The 20,405-nt window shown below is 39.4% G+C and overlaps 1 protein-coding gene across 4 annotated transcripts; it reads right to left on the reverse strand.

Annotated features, from left to right (window-relative positions):
* Positions 1-345: 345 nt before the first annotated feature.
* Positions 346-20,233, reverse strand: LOC103146273 (phosphatidylinositol transfer protein beta isoform). 4 transcript variants are annotated; one of them, XM_007564153.2, is made up of 12 exons: positions 20,148-20,233; positions 15,675-15,705; positions 15,239-15,384; positions 14,954-15,045; positions 14,792-14,799; positions 14,610-14,684; positions 14,405-14,488; positions 10,719-10,796; positions 6,274-6,384; positions 5,881-6,003; positions 4,945-5,019; positions 346-2,636 (listed from the first exon to the last, which is right to left on the reverse strand). In XM_007564153.2, exons 1-11 carry the CDS (start codon positions 20,165-20,167, stop codon positions 4,975-4,977), a joined length of 813 nt encoding a protein of 270 aa, XP_007564215.1. In that variant the 5' UTR covers positions 20,168-20,233; the 3' UTR covers positions 346-2,636; positions 4,945-4,974. The 4 variants fall into 4 exon arrangements, with proteins under 4 accessions (XP_007564215.1, XP_007564180.1, XP_016533260.1 ...); XM_016677774.1 differs by lacking the exon at positions 346-2,636 and adding an exon at positions 3,380-4,710 and having other exon boundaries at positions 4,961-5,019; XM_016677772.1 differs by lacking the exon at positions 346-2,636 and adding an exon at positions 3,380-4,710.
* Positions 20,234-20,405: the final 172 nt, after the last annotated feature.

Raw genomic sequence — 20,405 nt, forward strand, 5'->3', positions numbered from 1 at the left:
AAAATACTGAATAGCTGCAACTTGAATATGTGGTGTATGAGAAGTAGATCAGCATATAAATATAGTAAAACAAGTGGTAGTTTATAGAAAGAAGCTGTATGATGATGGCATTCAAGTACAAGTGAATGCTAAAAGGGCCAAATTAAAAGAAAGTCATCAAATCCATCCACTGTTGGAGAGGAGAATACCTTTTATTGAGAACTTTAAAAGCTGCATTGCTCTTGTTATGTCCCCACATCCCCCCCCCCCCGAACTTTAAAAGCTGCATTGCTCTTGTTATGTCCCCACATCCCCCCCCCCCCAAAAAAAAAAAAAAAAAAAAAAAAAAAAAAAAAAAAAAGAGTAATTTAGAAACACATTTATTGATAACTGGATAAAATATGCATATCTAATACACAAGATTTTTAGAGAAGAAAAAGGCACGATAGTTCATACATTCACCCCTGATTTTCACAATCTGAGTGAAACGGTTTAAAAGCCTGTGATGGTTGTGGATTTCATACATTATGAGATCCAGTTCCTTCATCCATGTTCTTATGCCATCTCCACAGCCTGTACATTTATGGGACTGTCAGAAACCATAGGTACAGACTACATATCCTCCTTATTTGCATATTTTGAGACGGTGGCAGGTACAGGTTATCAATATCAGGATCATCTTATGATATTTGGAAGTGAGAGAAACATTGTCTTAAAGCTCCAAGTCATTTCATTCACCTGAGAAAAATTTATTGTATTACACAGATTGTTATTGGCTTTAAATTTCCTATAATGATTGGAGAACATGTAAACATGACAAATTTGCACTTTTACTCTTTGGACAAAAAGAACTTGATGTAACATTGTCAGAAAAAATAATAAAAATAACTTGATACATAATAATCCGTTACTTTTATTTTGAGAAATAAAGAATAGTTCTGAAAAGCTACAATTTAACATACAACTACAACATAAAACTCAGCAAGGATCAAATGAGAAAACCAAGTATATTTTATGTGTGTAACAACAAAAGTGGGCTTATTCCACATGTTATAAAGAGAAAACATGATGGATGCTGATCAGATGGTAAATCAGTTCAACATTGATGTGTAAATCTGCTGCATTTTGGTGTAACAAAGTACAGAGGACGTTTTTTTTGTGTTGCTTTTAGCATGTCGAAGGCACTGCAGTTGCTTATCTGCGACGGCACGCAAACATGCAGTGCCGCCTGAATAACAGGAGTAGAGATTAATCACAAACACTGTCACTCATAAAAGCTCTATCTGCTAAGATTTACTCCCAGGAAGCAGCAGCAGCTCATGGCTAATGGTAATCCTTGGGCATCAGGAAAGCTGCCAGTTAGAAAAGAGGGAGGTAGCTAGCGCTAGCTGGCAGAGCTGTGAGAGGAGTAAAATATAGAAAAGGTTTAGGCGAGCGCTGCGTGGTGCTGGTGTCGACGGGGCACTAATGTAGCAACCGTGAACCTGTAAACACGACCGACCGGATTGAAGCCGGAGAAGAAAGTGTGGTTTAAAAAAAAATATATATATATAAATTCTCCTTAGAAAACCAGATGAGCATGGCTGGCCTTTGGAGGTGGGCCGGTTCAACGCAGTGAAGTTTGGCTGGAGGGGTGTAGCACCATCTGTGGGTGTTTTTCAGTGCACTTTTTTATTTTTTTATTTCCCTCTAGGGACATCTGTTAAGGAGGTGAACGCTGCACCGCGTTATGTACGAATGTCTTCAGAACAGCGAGGACGCGGGAGGCGGCGGGGTTTCTGCGGGAAGCCGCCAACATCCTTTAGGTGAACGAGCCTGTGTGGATCTGCCCAGCTTCGGCTTGTAACAGATAAGTCAGTGCAAAGGCATCCACACCTGTGCCTGTTCACACGATTCGCACGTTCATCCTCAGGTTCTGATGAGTGCGTGTGTGTTTTTTTTTCCCCCACCAAGTCTGAACAGGAGAGACGGTGAATACCTACCTGTACAGGCATGATTGTCAGTGATAATAAGATGCAGTGCTGTAGTTAAGGTGAGGTGAGGGTGTGTGTGTGTGTGTGTGTGTGGAGGGGGTGGGGGGGGTTATAATGGGCATGAGCGCCACGGGTGTTGGTAATCACTTAATGGAGGCTGTGGCAGGAAGGAACATGAGTTTTGACGAACGGGGAGCTTTCAGTTAAGACAGCACAGGGTCACACATGACATCGCTTCCGCAGGAATGTGAAAAATTTATATAAAATACAAAAAGGTAGACATTTGGTCCTTTTACTGTGGTACCTAGATTAGTAATTTGCGCTTGTATTATTCTATACAACACATACCTTCTCTCATTTTTTAAAAGTCTCGTTTACATGATGATCAAAATTAACCAGTCTCATCAGGAAAGGTCATGTTGGTTTCTAAAAAAAAAAAATAAAAAAAAAAAAATCAATTTTCACTGGTCAGAACGTCTATGATTGGGGTCAAGTCAGGGGATCTGCACTATTGATTGCAGGTAGCCATGCTCCTTCCTCCGCAGCCAAAATCAGTTAAGGTAAAAAGTGGCAAACAAAGGAGCATTCTTAGCAGACGGCGTCACACACGGTGGCCATTTTTAATCCGGTTGCTTTTCATTGGTCTGCAGCGCTGGTTCCTCGTACTTCACCCTGTTTGCGAAGCTGTGGGGAAAAGGAAAGAGACGCAGGAAAAGAGGTTAGATGTACATGAAACCGGCGAGGAACTGAAATCTCCACAGAGCGCGACGAGGTGGCATTGGGTGGCTTTTTTGCAATCAAGGCGTACGAAGTTTTCTAAACTATTGAAGCAACAGGAAAGGAAGGATTTTCTCCTGGTTCAGCTGTGACTGGAAATCAGCAACTCAGATACAGAACAAACAAGAACAGGTTAATCACAGGGCTGCTACTGTGACAGTTTTCTTAGTAATCAATTTTTCTATCGATTACACATACGATAAGTTAACTGGATAAAAAAAAATGCCACATTCGACAGGGGTTTTCATTTTACAATCACTAATACTTCTAACGTGTGAAAAGCTCTGCCCCCTTCTATTTGATCTATCATTACAGCTGAAATGTTGATTGTTTTTCTACTAACCAATTTTTAATTAGACAGCAAAGGGTCTTAATAGGTTTTATTTTATTTTTTGCAAAGTTTGAACCAGCAGAAGCTAAAACTACCCCACTTGAGTTTTTGGTGGAATATATTTACAGACAAATGACTTTTTTTTTTATCATCTTAAATGCAAAATGTATTATATTTTTGAACAATATCTTTCAGCAAAGGTCCTTTTTTTAAATCTGTATTCTACGGTTAATGATTAATAAACTACTAAATTAGTTGATTCATCACGATTAAAACAATTAATCAATTCAGCCCTAGTTAAACGAATCAAAAACTTAGTGCACTTGGTTGTTTTAATAATAAGTATCAAATAAAAGGTCAGACACAATATGCATTGAAGAATTAATTGGTACAATCTCTACCTACGCCCCAGCCTACTGATGAAAGTTTCAAGGTAGACTTGTTTTTAATTCATTACATACATCTACAGGTTTTAATACGTTCTACAAAAACCAATAAAATGCAACAAATTGCTTTCTGTGAGCTGAAACTTGGCCTTCTTTAACACTGCGCTCCAACAATACTTATCAATCCTCCTGTTTGTCTTCAAGGTAGATAAAAGCATCCCTTTCAAATGCTCCCACCCCCAGGCTGATGGCTTTGGAAAGTCAATTAGCGTTGGAATCTGATAGCCCAAAAGCTCAAATGAAATGGTTCAAACTAACATTGGCTCTAAACAGGGGAAAAGACAGATCTGATGAAATAGCAGGAGGATTTACCCTCCCATTTCGCCATCTTTTTTCCCCTCGCTTCCTCCGAGTCTCTCAATCACAGGCCGGACTCCTTCTCAACAGCAGAATTCTATTTGTATGTTAATGAGGAAAAAAGGGAGCCACCTCGAAGCATCGCACCTCGTCCCCCGCTCTCAAGCCGCCCCATTCTGCGCCGACTGCGCCGCACCAAGAGCATCTCTTCTGCATTGTCTCTCAGATGCAGCCTCTGTCATGGCGATATTGTTAAAGTGCAGCGCCTGGCTTCGCCGTCGCACTTCATCCAGCGCAGTTCAAGTGCGACCCTGCTAACCCTGGAGCTCAGAGGCTCAGGACGGGACTGGCCCTCCTCACCACAGCCCTCTTTGATGGCACCCGCCTGTTTACTTGCTCCAGTGGAAAATGGGAAACACATGGCGAACTGGCCGACATGTTCTGAAGGAGTGGGGGGGCCGGGGTGGGAGTGCGGAGGCAAAGCACAAAATGCAGCATGTTGGTAGTAGGCCAGGAATGTTTGAAACTGGCCCACTTTGGCCAGTCTAGTCCAGATTCCTCACTTGTTCTCCTTGTAAGGCCAAAAGCTCCCAAAGTGATATTTGGGAGCAAACCAGCAGCAAAGGTTGAAAAGATGGTGAGCTACAACCTGTTGCAGATTATTTTAAAAACCTATGTTCACGTCTGAGCTGTACTCTCTTTGTTTGGATGCTCACAGCTGTAGCTTCTGACGCAACACGTCAGCTGGTTTTGAAAAAAAAAATAAATAAAAAAATAAAAAGGCATAAAAAATTGAGAAACGTCAAAAGGAGCCCAAGACTCCATCGGGGTAATGTTGAGACTATTCTAAATAGCAGAAGACTCTAGACTAAAACAAGGTTATGATAATGTTGTCTGGGGGTTTCATCTGAAATGACAAAAAATATTTTATAAAAAAGCATTGTAGATGACTTTAAAGTGACATACAAATGACAAACAAAGATTTAAAAACACCGAGCAACACCCAGGACAGCCAGTTCCAGAGCAGCTAGCTCCTGTCACAGAGGCTGCAGTGCATCAACAGTTTGTACACCACGGTTTGAAGAAGCCAGCCCAGTGGAAAAACCCATTAAGAGACTTCCCTGCACCCAAAACAACTCACACAGCAACGCACAGACCTAAACCTGGCCTGCTACTCCTCTGAACCCTTTGTACCTGCTGAACCCTGGTTATGCATCTGGATGGAAATAAAGGAGAGTAAATCATAAGATGAAGTAATTAAGGACTCCACGAGATACGCTGAGAAGACTATATTCAAATAAAGTTATTTTTTTAGTTATGGTAGCATGTCACAAAGCAACTGTTGTCTTACATAACCTTTTAAAGGCACACTGAGGAGTTTTTCCTGTCTGCAGAGCTTTCCATAATTACTTGCACTTGTTAAAGTTAACATTTCAGCTAAGTATCACCTGATCTAATGTTTTACAGGACTAGAAAGTCAAACTTCAATAGTCTTAATTGCCCATCACCAAATTGTTTTGTCCTCGTCTAGATAGTCAAACCTTTGCCTTCACAAAAAATGTTCTGCAGTGTTGAAAATACTACAAGTAGATCTTCAAAATATACAATATCATGAAAAGGTTCAATACTATTTTGTCGCTCATTTCAAAAAGTCAAATTTTCTTATACAGAATCAGAGTGAAATGTTCCAATTCCTTATTTTTTAGTAATTTTGACAATGAAAACCCAGAATTCAGAAGACCCGAGAGCAATACAAAAAAAAAAAAAACTTCCAACAGAAATATGAGCCGCTTGAAAATTATATTAATTTCTACCCACTCAATACTTGCGCAGGCCTGCTTTTGCATGATTTACTGCATCAATGCACTTAAATCGTCACCCTGCAGCGATGCAACTTTAGAAGTTTAAGGTTGAACTTAAACTTTTGCACGATTCATAAAGTTTCTAAGCTGTGCTTGAACAGACCATAAATGATTGTCTTTTACTTGAGTCATCCTCCTATTTTATTGTGATGCCATAAAAGTAATCCATAAAACACAACTCTCCTCAGCTGCTGGCACTGATTACACACGCATACCTCTTCGAGCTCCTTTTGAGTCTCGGCCTCCATTCGCCGGATGTCGTCCATGTTCAGGTCCACCCACTTATCAATCCAACAGAAGAGCTGGCGATGGAAGTTCGTGAAGATCCGTTTCTCTTGCTGAAGGAGTGCAAAGCAATATTAGTAATTAGTAATGTTAATAATAATGATCACAAATGTGCATGCCAACAATGAGCGCATCCTTTTGTGTTCTGCCGACATGAATCGCATTTGAGAAAACTTCCCTTTAAAAAAATAAAAAGGAAGAAGAAATGGAAGTCAAACACTACAGTAGCAAACAGGAGAGAACCGTCACACCTCTGCAACTCAGTATGAGCCCAAATGAAGCCCTGCTGTGTGATAAGTGTGTAAACAACACAAACCACTAACCTCATGGATGAAGTTCTCCACTTTGGTTTGAAGCCCCCACCACTTAAACTTGACTGTGACTAGTTTGTAGGCACACATCTTTGGGCAGTCAGTTGTACTCGCCAAGTCTTGCTGTTGGGAAAGGATGAGTTAAAAAAAAAAAAAGAAGAAAAAAGACTGGAACCTCTGCTTTTCATAAAGTATCAAAACTACATAAGGCAACAGAAAACTTGACAGAAACTTGTGACAGAATACAGTTTCAGACTCATCTCGGATGACTGCAGAGCTAAAAGCCATTAATACATAATGCTTTGGGTTTGGAGCTTGCTGAAATAATTATCAATATGAAGTTGTGCTGTGCAGAGATAAAAGTGACCTAATCAACACACTTTCTAAATTCATCCATCGCTGCTTGCAATGTGCCTCCCTCTGAAGAAGAGAAGACGAGGAGGAGGGAGGGGTATGAGGGGGGTGGAAGCACAGCAAAGTGGATAAACTCCAGATGAAGGGACCATTTCCCAGCTTCCGCCCTGACAGCGACACCGCTCCCGACAGGCGCGCCTTTGTGGCCACAGAAGGCAGATAAAACGGTGCTCATAAAGCGATAAGGGCGTCACGGTGCAAAGCCGGTTACATTATTAACACCCAAGACCTGCTCGCCCCCCCTCCCTTTCCCTCCAGCCCCCCAGAACACACACTCTCCCTCCGAGAACACCTGTTTAATTAATCACTTCATTCCGGCTCGGCGTTCCGAGAGGAAAATGCCACAGACCCGCCTCAATCGCGCCCCATCCCGCTGCCGTTTGATGCCGCGATCATGAAGGAGCGGCGAAATGAGAAACATTTCTAAATTTGCAGTGGGTTTAGAAAAGTTGTCATCGCTAAAGGAGAACTTCACATGAAACGGATTCTACATCAAAACACTTACGGTGACATTTCTTCTCTCCCTCTCCGTGCCCCACTCAAAGGAGCACAAGTTTTCAGAAATACAAAGGGGTGCCGATATGCAAGCTTGTGTGCATGCAGAGATAGACAAGAGTTTTATTGCTCTGAGAAGCTGGCAAAAAATTGTGCTTCTGTTGTCACATAACTACATTTTTTTCCCCTTCCTCCCCCAATCCCTCCCCCGCCTTTTTAATAAAACACTTTTTCCGTGTCCACAGCGGACGGAAGAGTGATCTAATTAAAAAACACAAAATAAAAGTTACGCCTCTTTATTCTCACTTTTTAAAGCAGTTAGGCTGCCTTTGTTCTGCAAAAATTCTTGCAGCAGAGGAGTGTTTCCCCCATGGTGAACTTTAAGGGCTCTACTGCAGAACAGTGCGCTCTATTAGCGAATGCAACCAGTCTGGGAGGCTGCAGCGTTTCTGACTATAAAATACCTTTTAATCAAAAGTGGCAGCTTTCAAACAGAACTCTTAAATTTAGGATCAATGTCCACGAAGTGACTCTTCCATCATCTCCACATTGACTTTCTGCCACAGAAAGACTCAAGTCCAAAGATGAGGATATTTATCCAAGACTTGAAATGTCCATTAATTAACAGACATAATGTATTTTCAAGCAGCAAAGTACTTTAACTTTCTTCAATGTATAATCGTTCTCAATCATTACTGGCAGCGCTGCTGGAAGGTTGACGCTTTGGCAAATCATTATTTACAACGTTATCCAATTTGGTACGTCTAGAAAAGGTAATACAGATCCTTTGGAAAAACCATTTGAAGCCGTCAGTCTCGATCTATTAATAAAAACACAGCTAATTTATTTTGCTTCTGAGCCATTAGAAAACCTGCTGCAAGATTATTTTAACATATTGCTGCGAACCCACACAAACGCACACACACACGCGCGATGCAGTGCCCATGTAATTACTGTATTCACCAAAAGTTCATGTTTTATTTTAGACAGATGTTTTTGTTTTTATTATAATTATCATAAAGTCTCGCCATTCAGCCACTACAGCCTGAAGCCTCCTATGGGGCCTCATACAGACTCGACAACTGCCTGTCAAACGTCTGGAGCTTTGCTGAGCAGCAGTCTCTCGTGTGTTTTTGGTGCTTAATTTGAATTCATAGTGGAAGAAAGGAGAGAGGGAGAAAAAAAAAAAGAGCTGTTGCTCCAATCTGACCTTAACGTTGCCATCTATAAATATAATTCACACCCTGTTAATTTTCACATTTCATGTTACAAAACAATTTTTTAATATATTGTAGGCACTATGGAGTCGAGCATAGCTGTGAAAAGGAAGGAAAATTATACATTTCACTAAATTTGCCAACATTTGAGAAGTACTGAGCTTGCATCCAGGTCCCCGGAGTCAATGTTGGAACCCCTGTCATTTAAAGTACAGCCACAAACTCGGCTCAAACTCAATCAGTCTGGATGCAGAGCAGAGAAAACTCTTAATAGATGTTTTCTAATAGATGTGCTGTGATCTGATGAACTAGTGAGTCTTCGGCTGTAGCCTGAGGGACATTTTCCTGCTGAAATGTGATCTGTTGCATCATCCGATAGGTTTTGCTCCACTCTTGCATTCCCACAGCATGATGCTGCCACCCCCATGTTACAATGTGGAGACTGTTTTCACACTGAACCGCATCGCTGCCCTTGATTAAGATGCCCTTTGTTCTTTTGACCGTCGGTGGAAAGTTCTGCCATGGTAGGTTTGCATTTCTGCCGTTGTTTCCATGTTGCGATGGGAAGAACGGGGCGCAGTGAGGTTTAATCCACAAGAAATTGTCAGCATTGCTTCAAACTTCTGCACAATCTTATCCCTGGCCTGACAACTCTGTTCACTGGTCTTCATGAAACAGTTCTTCTCCCTTTAAATGTTCATTAACAAACCAATTCGGTGACCTCAAAAGGCAACTGGTTGCACTGATTTTCATGTAGAGCTACCAGAAACAAAGAGGCAGACGACAAACCTCTTAGATTTTAGTTTGAAGAAAAAAAAATCTAATATCAAACAATAAAAACCCTGTTTCTTTTTCCAAGCCCTTAGCTAATTAGGCACTACTTTGCATTAGTCTACCACAAAAGAAAAAATCTCAACACAGTAAATAAGCAAAGGTTGAAGAGTTACGAATGCCCACAAGAAACTATACATTCAAACATGTAGCAACATTTACAGAGCTTTCTGCCTGCATGTCACGTTCTGTTCAGTTTCCGTCTAACATGCCAACCTTATGTACAAAAGTCTCCTGTTGAACAGAAAAACATTTTTCTTGCTTTTCATCTACTCAATATCTCCTAAAAATACATTTACAGTCAAATAGAGGGATTGAACCCGATTCAGAGCTGGTACCCATTACCCAGAACATAAGAGCAGTTTCAAAGGATACAATCCAACTTCCACTGCATTTCGTCTACTAAGTGCCATTCGCTCCAGCTAACCAAAGTCATGCATTAGTCCCTAAATGTGTTACTGATCTCCAGTATACTCTGCCAAGTCAAGCTTACACAGCAATGTTTATTTTCTGTGGGTGTATGGAGAGTGAAAATAACATTTAATTAGGGAATAAAATCCAATTAGTAAATTAAATAATTATAAAAGTGTTCCAATGGTTGACAGAAAAGAGCACTGGCAACAAAGTAGTAAGACAGTAGGAGTAACTTTAAAATGAGATGAGAAATTAGTGCAATAATGAAAAGAGACTGTAGTTTACAGAGCTGCAGCCATTATTACAGCATGCCTTCTGGGTACTCTGAGGCCAAGGTATAAGGCTCAAGTTCAGCTAGTTAGTTTGCCAAGTTGCATTTAAGTCTGGACTGTGAGCAAAAATAAGCTTTGATTGAAACCACTCCTCTGAATGCTTTAGGGTTGCTGTAACATTGGAAAGTAAAACCCACCAGGATTGACCTGCATTTAGCTCCACACGTCCTCCCACCGACTCTCTGCTCTGCCTCTGCTGAACAAAAGCATTCCCACAGCATGATGCTACCGTCGCCAAAAGTCATGGCTTGGCAGGTGTACGGCTTTGCATTAGTCTTTCCATACTGACATGACAAATTTGGAAAATTGTTTCGTAACGTGTGTTTATTTTACATTTTCCCACAACTTTAGCCACCATTTCTCTACTGTGTTCACTGATTTTCATGAAGCCGTTTAGTCACAAATGTTCCCTAAACAGCATCTAAAGGCTCAGGAGAGCAGAGAAACAGGTGATTAAATAACATAGCAGGTCAACCCCACGGATTAGGCGACTTCTGAAGGCAATTTGTTGCACTAGATTTCAATTTCAGGGTAGAAATGCACAGCACACTTTTCAGATTTTTGTTGGCAAAATATTTATGCATCATGTTCCTTCCCCCTCACAATTATGTCCAACTTTGTTTTCCTCTTTCCCACAAACTCCCAGTAAAACACAGTCAAATATTGTGTTGCGATTTGCTAAAATATGAAGACGTTCAAGCGGTGTGAATGCTCTTGCAAGGTGTTGTGATTCGAGTTTGAGCAGCATCATTACCTTCCAGGTTGGCTCTAGAGGTCCTCTGCCAGTTTTAACAGACTTGAAGTTGGCTGGATCTTCATCAGGCTTGTAGTCCTGTGGAAAGATTTTTACTTTTCAATAATTAATGGATGGCAAAAATCCTCCCCCCTCAAAAAAGACTATTATATACCTAACCTTATGTTGTGTATTTACAAGTTAATGACAGTTATTGCACGATGATTCAAAAAGCATTAGAAAAGCAATTATTGTTTTCTGGTACAAGCAAAAACATTAAAATATAAAAAAAAAATAACCCAAAATTTAAAGCACATTCAGATACAGCATTAGCATCCATCAATATGAGTGACTTCTGGTGATTCCTAAGGAGTATCAAGTGTCTGACACGCTTTACCCTCAATTTGGTAAAATGATCTCGTAGTAAAACTTTCGCTAATGAACCAAAAGTGCCCTGCTCACATCTGAATCTGGCTCTCTGGAAAAGAATGGGACGGATCAGAAAATACATAAAGAGATACACAGTGCACATCTAAACCATGAGCGTAACCAACATGACAAAACTGACGTCATTAAATACGAGAAAAAGTGTACATAAAATGGAATGGCTTTCAGATTATCAACAGCTCAAGGGCCCAGTAATTTTAAATAAATCATGATGCGCCTGCAGCGAAAAGACTCTTTTTCAGGGTTACTGGCCAACAGAAGGATGCCAAGCAGAGAGAGAAATGGAAACGTGCCTGCCTGACAGTGCTGCACACACGCAGTCACAATAATTTGCTTGTTTTAATGCTCAGAGCTCCATCGCTATAACAATACACAGCAGTACTAATGAGGTCTGTGAATCGATGTGCCGCGGTACACGGAGAGGAGCTACTTCTTAAGTAAAAGAGTGTGCTTCGCCATGCGTGCGTGCGTGTGCGCGAGCGTGTGTGTGTGTGTCTGGAGTTCCGGTGCACACTGCACAGTGAGCTTTAATTACGCTAACAAACTCATCTGTGCTGGCGGTACGCCCCAGGCCCTGCAGTCATGCCCGAGGCTGAGGGCTGATAGGGCCCTGAGACACAACACACTCCTTCAGCAAGGCAAACACGTCCGCCTCGTTAACTACCCGCAGCAAACAAACATGTACACACACAGCAACCAATGTTCCTCGCTCAAGTAGCAACACATTTAATTGCACACGCAGATAGCAGCACAGAAATGAGGCAATGGGATGTCAGATATAAGCAATAATGTGCAATATCTTCAAATAAGATTTCAGAAAGCGCAAAAAAAAAAAAAAGAAACCTAAATTTACTCTTTGTATTTCAAAACTATAAAACACCTCGGAGCAACCCAAAAAGTTGCTGGTACTTATTTCCATTGCAACCCCTTCCCACAAAATGCGACAGGATCATCTTGAGAGTTTGTTAATAATCAAGCAGAAAGCATAGTTTGCCATCAGAGATCAATCACTTTCGTCAAGCAGGAATGTTGAAACATTCCGGTTTACATCACTGAACAGTGGGGAGTTTTTAAAGTAATGATGGAACAAACTGGAGTTTTCTATTATTCATACTTCACAGGGCAAGAGACTCATTTCTTGAAGAATAATCTTCCAAATTAACTAACAACAGCAGGATCTTTTGAAGAGTCATTAAGTTATTCAATCCTTAATGAACGAAAATACATGTTTATTTTGGAAATATTAAGATTTTTTTGGTCTCCAGTACTTTATGGCATTAAGTGTAATTCGAGTTTTACAGACACAAACTCGGCTTTATAAAATTTTACTAATTGGAAGAGAAAAAGAGAAGGCAAAGTCCTGATGTCAAAATAGTTCAGTCAAAGCCCACAATGCAGCAGTAAAACCTCTGATGGATGTTCTCTGGAAATCATACAGTGCTCAGATTTTTGCAGTCGTCATATTTCAATGTTTCAGATGAAAACAGAAAAAAGATCAAATAATTTGGTAAATTCCAAAAGTGGTTTTCATCCGACAAGGAAAAGAGACGTTCAAAACAACCCTTCCTATAAGTAACATCCCCCTGAACAAAATATCTGTGCCACGCTTGCGACCACAGCCAGCAGGAGCGGTCACTGTGATTTTCGCAATGTTTCGACTAGGCCACATCAGAATCTTTTTTGTCTCATTCAAAAGTGGAGTTACTGGTGAACGTCAGACTGCTAACCTGCTGCATAACTCAAATGAGCTTGAGGTTAAAAGCTGAGGTGGCAGGAAACTCTAGAAAAAATTCCTGGTTTATTCGATTACACCAAGTCATGCAGGTTCTGAAGCACCACAGAAGCACCACCACCAGGACCATTTTTTTTTGGTTTTAAATTCTTAAATTCTTTTTCAAAAATGTTGGTAGTTTTACACACTTCCCAAATAGTTCCACTTTTGTCTGGGTAGTCAACTGAGTATAGTGCTTTGGAGATCCTCTAAATACTTTGATATTTTTACGAGAGAAAAGTGTGTCTCCAGATTTTCCTGCTGCATCATGAGCACTGGTGCTAACTGAGGCGAGAGAAGCCTGGAGTGCTGTGGATGATGTTCTGGGTTCTTTTGTGGCCTTCTGGATGAGTCGTCATTGCATCTGGTAGCGACACTGATAAGTCAGCTGTCGTTCCTCACAGCTGCAAATACATGACGTCTGGTTTTGGCATGCTTCATGTTGCTAGACAGGTTCTGCTTGATTCTACAGTTCAGAAAGTAAAAACAGTCCATGGTATGGCTGGTAAAATTCCAAATATGTGATAAAGTATAGTTACTTAATTACCTAGGAGTTTACTAATCTTCACATTTAAAGTTTGGTGCAAATGAAATCTTAAATTTGTGACAAAAAAAAAAAAACAGAAAAAGCAAAAATCTGAAAGGGGCCAAAGGTTTTTCACATGAACATCTGACTTCAACTCTGTAAAATAGAGAAAAAAAAGTGGAAATTCCTTACCCGTATTGGGGGGGAAAAAAACGAGTTTCATCTTAAATAGCTCAGTTTCATATTTTTCTTAACTGTACACTTTGATTTTCAATTGTTTAAAAATAGAGCTATAATTTCCTACACATGAGCCGCTAGCCATCAAGGATGCACTTGGGTGCAAACTGTTTTTGAGGGTTTGCAGATGTCTTTTCCTGTTAAATAGAAAGTCTCCTCCTCAGTGCTGCAGCAACCTCTTGCATGTAAAGGTTTGATGCAATAAGTCAGTTTCCTGAGCAAGACAACTTTCCTTTTCATAAACAATAATCCTCTGGAAATGAACCTATTTAGTCAGACTATTTTGGACTGAAACATCACTGACAGCCAGACTGCTCTGAGCTGGAATAACATGCGATTGAGATCAACTCATGTGAATTAAATTGTGATGGAATAAAATTGCACTGAAGTTCTATGCAAATAAATTTGCCATTGATTTATTCTATAGCACACCAAGATTGCTTTTTGTGATCAGACAATAAGTGAACAAACAAGAAACTAAAACAGTTTTGAGGAGGCTTCTGCAATTCAAACCTAGGTTTTAAAAATATGATTAATTTAAATGTTAAAAAAAAACATAGATCTGCTGCGTTTTTATTTAACACAACTTCTAAACTCAGCCCACCATGTTATTACAGTAACATTCATTATTTATGCTAAAAGGGCAATGACCACACTTGTCCACATGGAGGCACCCAATCACAATAAACCATGCTTCAGATTTGAACCCAATTGTTTTCTACTTACAGAAGCAGACACTTGACTTCTGTCTGCAATGTCAATGGGTACAACAGCAACATTCTTCCATATTGAGCTATCGACTTTATGCACCTGTGAGAAAAATGAAAGGGAAAAGAAACCTCAGTGTTATCTGTCATAATTAGCATTTTTTCTGTAAGACATTCTCAGATGATATATAAATTAATTAATAAAAAAAATTGGGAGAACCAACATTTTCTTGTGTTCCCATGTCCGGTTTGTGCCACGTCTCAATCTTAATGAAGAAACTGTCTTTCATATATTCATTCTGGAAAGAAGAAAAAAGAAAAACTGCAATAAGGGGAATATAAAGCAAACTGAAGTACCTTAAATTTAGCTTGGAGTATTTCAACATGTTAATTTGAAAATACATACCGTCACAACTGCATCAAGGTTATTCATGAGAGAGGGGGATGGAAGAAAGAGAAAAAGTATTTATTTACATGTTAATATTGATATGACAGAAACTGCAATAAATTGGAGTGAGAAGGGCTTTTGGTCAACGCAAACTGAAGTGAAGTAAAGAGGGGAACTCACTGGTTCTGCAGTAGGGATAGGCATTCCAAGCTTTTTCATGGAAAACCAAGGAGCCTTCAGGAGCTATGAGTCTGACAAAACCTGGGACTTTACTGTAGCATGGGGGGAGGACAGGAACAGACAGGGAAGAGGAGAGGAAAAGACCGATTCAGGGGGTCTACAGCACAGACAGCAGGAACAGCTTCACAAATGAAGCAACACTGCCACCACCTGGTAGCACCGCTCTATTACATCACAGAGATCATAGAGGCCAAGCAATCTGTTCAAAAACATAAAGGCACATACCTGTTTAGGTGGTAAATTTTGTGTGTATATTGTCCTTTCTCGCCATCTTTCTCATAGGGCTCATTCTTGAGAACTTCTATACCTTCCCCACCACCGGTTTCATTTTTACTTGCTTCTGCCACAGAAAAGAGCTGACCGACCTGATACTGAAAAACAAACGTATTCATTTTACAAAAAGGACATTTCTGATCAACACAGTACCGTTTTCCCCAAGTTGTACGTTACTGTATAATGTCTGTCATTTACGGTGTATAAAGTTTATTATGTTAAATATGGAATAACACTAAAGTTCAACAAGCCACTGGAAGCTGTACTAAAATCTTTACTTTTTGTTGCCTTCTACAAAATTTCCTGAACGACCATGAATATCATAAAAAAATAAAAAAAAGGCAAAGTTTCCTAGTGGGTAGCCTACACGTATCAAAAGGCGACTCACCTCCTCAATGCTACAGGGCAAGACCACTCGGCTGCAAATGAGAAGAAAATAAATATGAAATGGGATGAGACTGCCAAAGTATTACAAAATTTTCTGTTCAGTATTCCATACTTCTGCTTTAGACATAATTCTAGGTCATTACATCAGTAGAGTAGAACAAGGTCAATATCAGGGAAAAGAAAAAAAAAGTTTTACTGGCCCGTACGGTGGCGTAACAAGCTTTTTCAAAGTGCGGGGCATGTGAGATGTCCCACACTGCAAGAGCACCAGGCAGTACTTTATGAAGTGTTTTTGGGAGCTGTACACACCGACGGCAGCAACATTCATGAATCAAGAGAACAGCTTTCCTGGTAAGTTTTGTCAACAAATGCATGACTGACTGTATTAGGATACAGATGACAACCAGTTACAGTAGAAAGGGCCACATCAAAAACCAGGAAAAGGAAACGAGAGCTAAACACAAGACCACTGACGTGTACTTGTTCATGTTGGAGTCTGAATGAGTGAGTTAACAAGCGTCTTCTGAAACAGTTAATACAATTAATAAGCTGAGAACGAGAGGGCTTCTTAAAGATTAACTAAAATTCAAATTAAGAAATACTTTATTGATCTCAAAGGGAAATTAAATGTTGTTGTGACTCGTTAATTCAGATTCTTCCAAGAGTCTGAAAGAAAAAAGGTTTGAAAGCCAAAATTCTTGCTAGTTGGCAGATGATGAAGTACTTATATCATTCAATAAAATGCTAATTATGATTAAAAAAACAAAACAAAAAAAAAATTACAGCAAAAAAAATTTTTTTTTTGTCTCAGTCGAGGTATGCCTCAACAAATTACAGACCTGTTCATTCTTTGGAAGTTGTGATACTTGGAAAAGAAAAAGGAAAATCGTAGGTGCATCGAATACTTAAATTCCCCAAAATGTTTTAAAATATCTTGCTAAAAGCTGTGTTTCTCCTGAAACAACATTTTGTCAGGTTTATGAAAGTTCTGTAAACAGTAAATGTGAAAATTTTGGCAATTGAATTATTTTTCCATCACTCCATGACTGAACACTTTTTGGGTTAAAAGGTATGGATTAGATTGAAAAGAGTGGAATTTAAGAAAAAGATGGAGAAAGAAGAATTTTGGGGGGGAGACAAATAAACAGAAAAATAACAAAAGTGATCTTATGGGGCAATGAGGAAACTCATCAGGGTCACACTTTCTGAAGGGGGAGGGAAAAAAAAAGGCCAAGAAAAAATAACTAAAAAGGTGAGCCAGCCCTTGTCAGGTCTGCACTCTGCCGACTACAGCAAGAACAGACACTCATCACTGGCATTAAGTGGAAGAGTCAAGTACTTAAAAAAAAAACCCAAAAAAACAAACACACAGGTAAGCTTAATTTGAAGATCTTCAAGACAAAGAGCAAATATGGTAATTCATTTTTTAGAGCAGAGATAAATTTAAAATACCTGAATATTCAAATTATTACAGAAACAGAAATTATTTCTCAACTTAAACCAAATCATACATTGCAATGTTTTGTTCAAATTTAAATATACAATACATCATGACATCACTGAAACTGGGGAAAAGTTCCTCCTCCCCAACTACTGACCAAGTGGAGAGGAAAAAAAATGTTAAAACAGCACAAGGAAGGGGAAGTTCTCTCTCAGCGTAAACCTAAAGCGGAGCTTTATTCTTTTCCAACGTTCATTCAGTCCGTTTAAAGCCGTTCAGCATCGACAAACGATGAGAAATTTGTGCTTCGTCCTCCACTGACAGTGCGAAGCTGAACTGAGATGACACCCAAAGACAAGCAGCTAAAAGACAGGAGAGGACTGTGTGGCCTGGCCTTGCAAAGAAAAACGATGAGTTTTGACATCATCAAGGTTGCAAACAGCTTCAGGGTGAATTTTATAGTTAAAATACGCCTTGAACCGTACTAAAACGTTTGGGGGAAGGAGTTGTGGAAGGATGGTGCATTGTGAAAGGATCTTGCAGTAGAAAACCACAGATCCGAATGCTTTCACAAAGCAAATGAAATAATTGATCTGGAGGATTTAGTGCAGGTCTTTTTTCTTTCTTCATACATTGAAAGGCTGATGGAATTCAACCAACATGGTGCAGAGAACCATGTTGAATACAACACTGTTATTAATCAGTCTGACATGATTTTACAAAACTAAGCCAAGTATTTGAAGAGTTTCTAGAGAACAATAAGACGATCCAGGACAACATTTTCAAATGTAACAATCTTTAAACAAAAACCTATAGGGTAAAGGATAATACCTTTTCAAAAACCATAAATAAAATCCTTTCATCCATGTCTCTCTACAGCTATCCACTTTTAGGGTGCTTACTTGAAAAACATGTAATTTTGTTTTGTGTATAAGACAAAAAAGAAAGAAAGAAAGAAAGAAATAAACCACAAAAACAATTCTTGGCTTGGATAAGCATTAAAATGGCATCATATCATGAGCAACTCTGGGTCTATTAAGTCACCGATCTCTTCTTGTGTGGTTGCCCAACATGGGTTTTTCAATGACTGTTGCAGAATAGTTGAGAGTGCTGACAGAAGGACTTCTCATGACTTTACTCAATGCTGATATGTAGATGCACACAGCCATGTTTGGTCATTCACGGTAAAAAAAAAAAAAAGTACAGTCAGTTTTTAAGATCTACTTTTTTTCATTTCATTAGTTTCCATTTTCTTTAAGAAATAATATGGGAGAAAGGAGGAACTGTTTACAGAGATTTTTATGAATGCTCAAGTTCAAATTTGATGACTTTTGTATAATCAGAGGTACACTGAAAAAGGCAGCAAATGAGAATAATATCTAGTTCTGGTTGCAATAATATAAAAAAAATATTTTAGTATAATAAACACTGAATATAATTGGTTTCGTTTGGATTTAATAATGTCCTCAACATTCAGTTGGTCAGATGGCTACTTATACTGAGCCTCCTGTTGAAAGGGAGTTTTTCCTTTCCAATAATTGCCACATGCTTGCTCAGGATGAGGGATTGTAGGTGGTGGGAAAAAAATCAATGCCTCAATGTAATTAGATGAGTTTTCTCAGATTATTTTTCAAATCAACAGACATTATATGATTAACTAACTTCGACAATAGTGTCTTATCGCTAGGACTAAATATAAACGCATGTAATTGGAAACGAGAGTGACGCATTTCAGTGGAATAAGCAGGATTAATTTGATGGAATTTTGACAAATTTCTTATCAATTTGTCCTCCAAAGTGCCTTACAGAGAGATTTGGCTGAGTACAAGTACTCAAAAGATATTGTTCGGGCACAAGGTTGATTCCAGAGTTCATAATTGATGAATTGCTTTGTTTTTATATACAAACAGCCATATCCGTCTTCAACCCTCAGTCAGGACCGACAGCTTTACGCTTACAAGTTGGTGAAAGTCACATTTATATATTTAACATTTCAAAGTGACAACTAATGTAATATTTTCAACCATTATGATTTCTTAAGACTTTATCTATGAAGCACCTTAAGTTCAACAGCTCACCAGCTGCTTTAGGCAACCATTACATAATGCAACTTAAGATTTTGTAGTTCACATCCAAAAAAATATCAGAATATTTTGAAAATTCTTAGCTTTGAGGATGCCCACTATTGTGTAGAAGTCACACTACATTGTTCATGTGCTTCAAAATGCAAATCTATGACCACAGTCTTCTCTAAATTACAGTCTATAGATACTTTTCTGACGTTCATCTTTATTATTTTTTATATCAAACTTCTCTTCTTGGGCTTTTTTTTAAGACTCTGAGACGGAACATTGTCAAAAGCAAAAGAGACGAATAACGTGGTTTGTTTACAAGTTAATACCACGTATGCTGTTGTGATTTGCAATGCAATGCCAATATCAAAATAATGTACTCAACACGAACTTTAAATCACTCGGTTAAGCGGTGATATCGTTTAGATACTTACTAAGGGTAAAGTATTAGTTAAAAACTTTGATTTGACTTTTGTTCAATTTCTATCAACTCTTTTGTCTTGCTTTGGGTTCATATGAGCTGCTTGAGTCAATGCTGCCTGTGTTAAAATGAACAGAACAGGGCAACTTCCCCATCCAGGTGACGCTTTCGGTTAGCTAACAGCGTTAGCAAACCGTACTAGTTTCAGTGCCTTGAAGCCGGATAGCACGGATATACGTGCTAATAATGCCGACGAAACACAGTGTGCGTCTTTAGGACACGGCAGATTCACTAGAAGTTAAAAGAAGCAACAGCTGTCAAACAATAGCGCGCCGCTGTCAAAGCCGGTAGGCCAGACCAGCTCTTGAACAATCCCACTCTCCCCCTCGTGTACCTTACCGATATATGCTGAAAAGTTTTCAGCAAGGGGAGAGGCGCACTTAAAACTCGCCCGAATACCTAACCCTTTCTATATCACTAAATATTGGCTTAATAAGGCGCAAAAGTCATAGTTGAGATAGAAAGAAGAAAAAAACTCACTATTCCTTGATGACAACCATAGCAACTTGCTTCTATCGGTTTTGCTGGTACTGCCCAGCGACTGCCGAGTGCTGCTGACGTCATTGGCTCTTAGCGCCGTGCCCTGTCCCGCCCACAGCAGTTATGATTGGTAGAAAGAGGATGGACACACCTACTAATTAAAATTAACCAATCAAACTCTCTTACATCTCATCGCCGACAAAGTAATCTCCTATTACAGAGGATAACTTATACTTTGAACTATTCTTTATCTGGCAC

The sequence above is a fragment of the Poecilia formosa genome, unplaced genomic scaffold (assembly GCF_000485575.1).
Source record: "Poecilia formosa unplaced genomic scaffold, Poecilia_formosa-5.1.2 Scaffold5, whole genome shotgun sequence".
NCBI classification, from domain to species: domain Eukaryota; kingdom Metazoa; phylum Chordata; class Actinopteri; order Cyprinodontiformes; family Poeciliidae; genus Poecilia; species Poecilia formosa.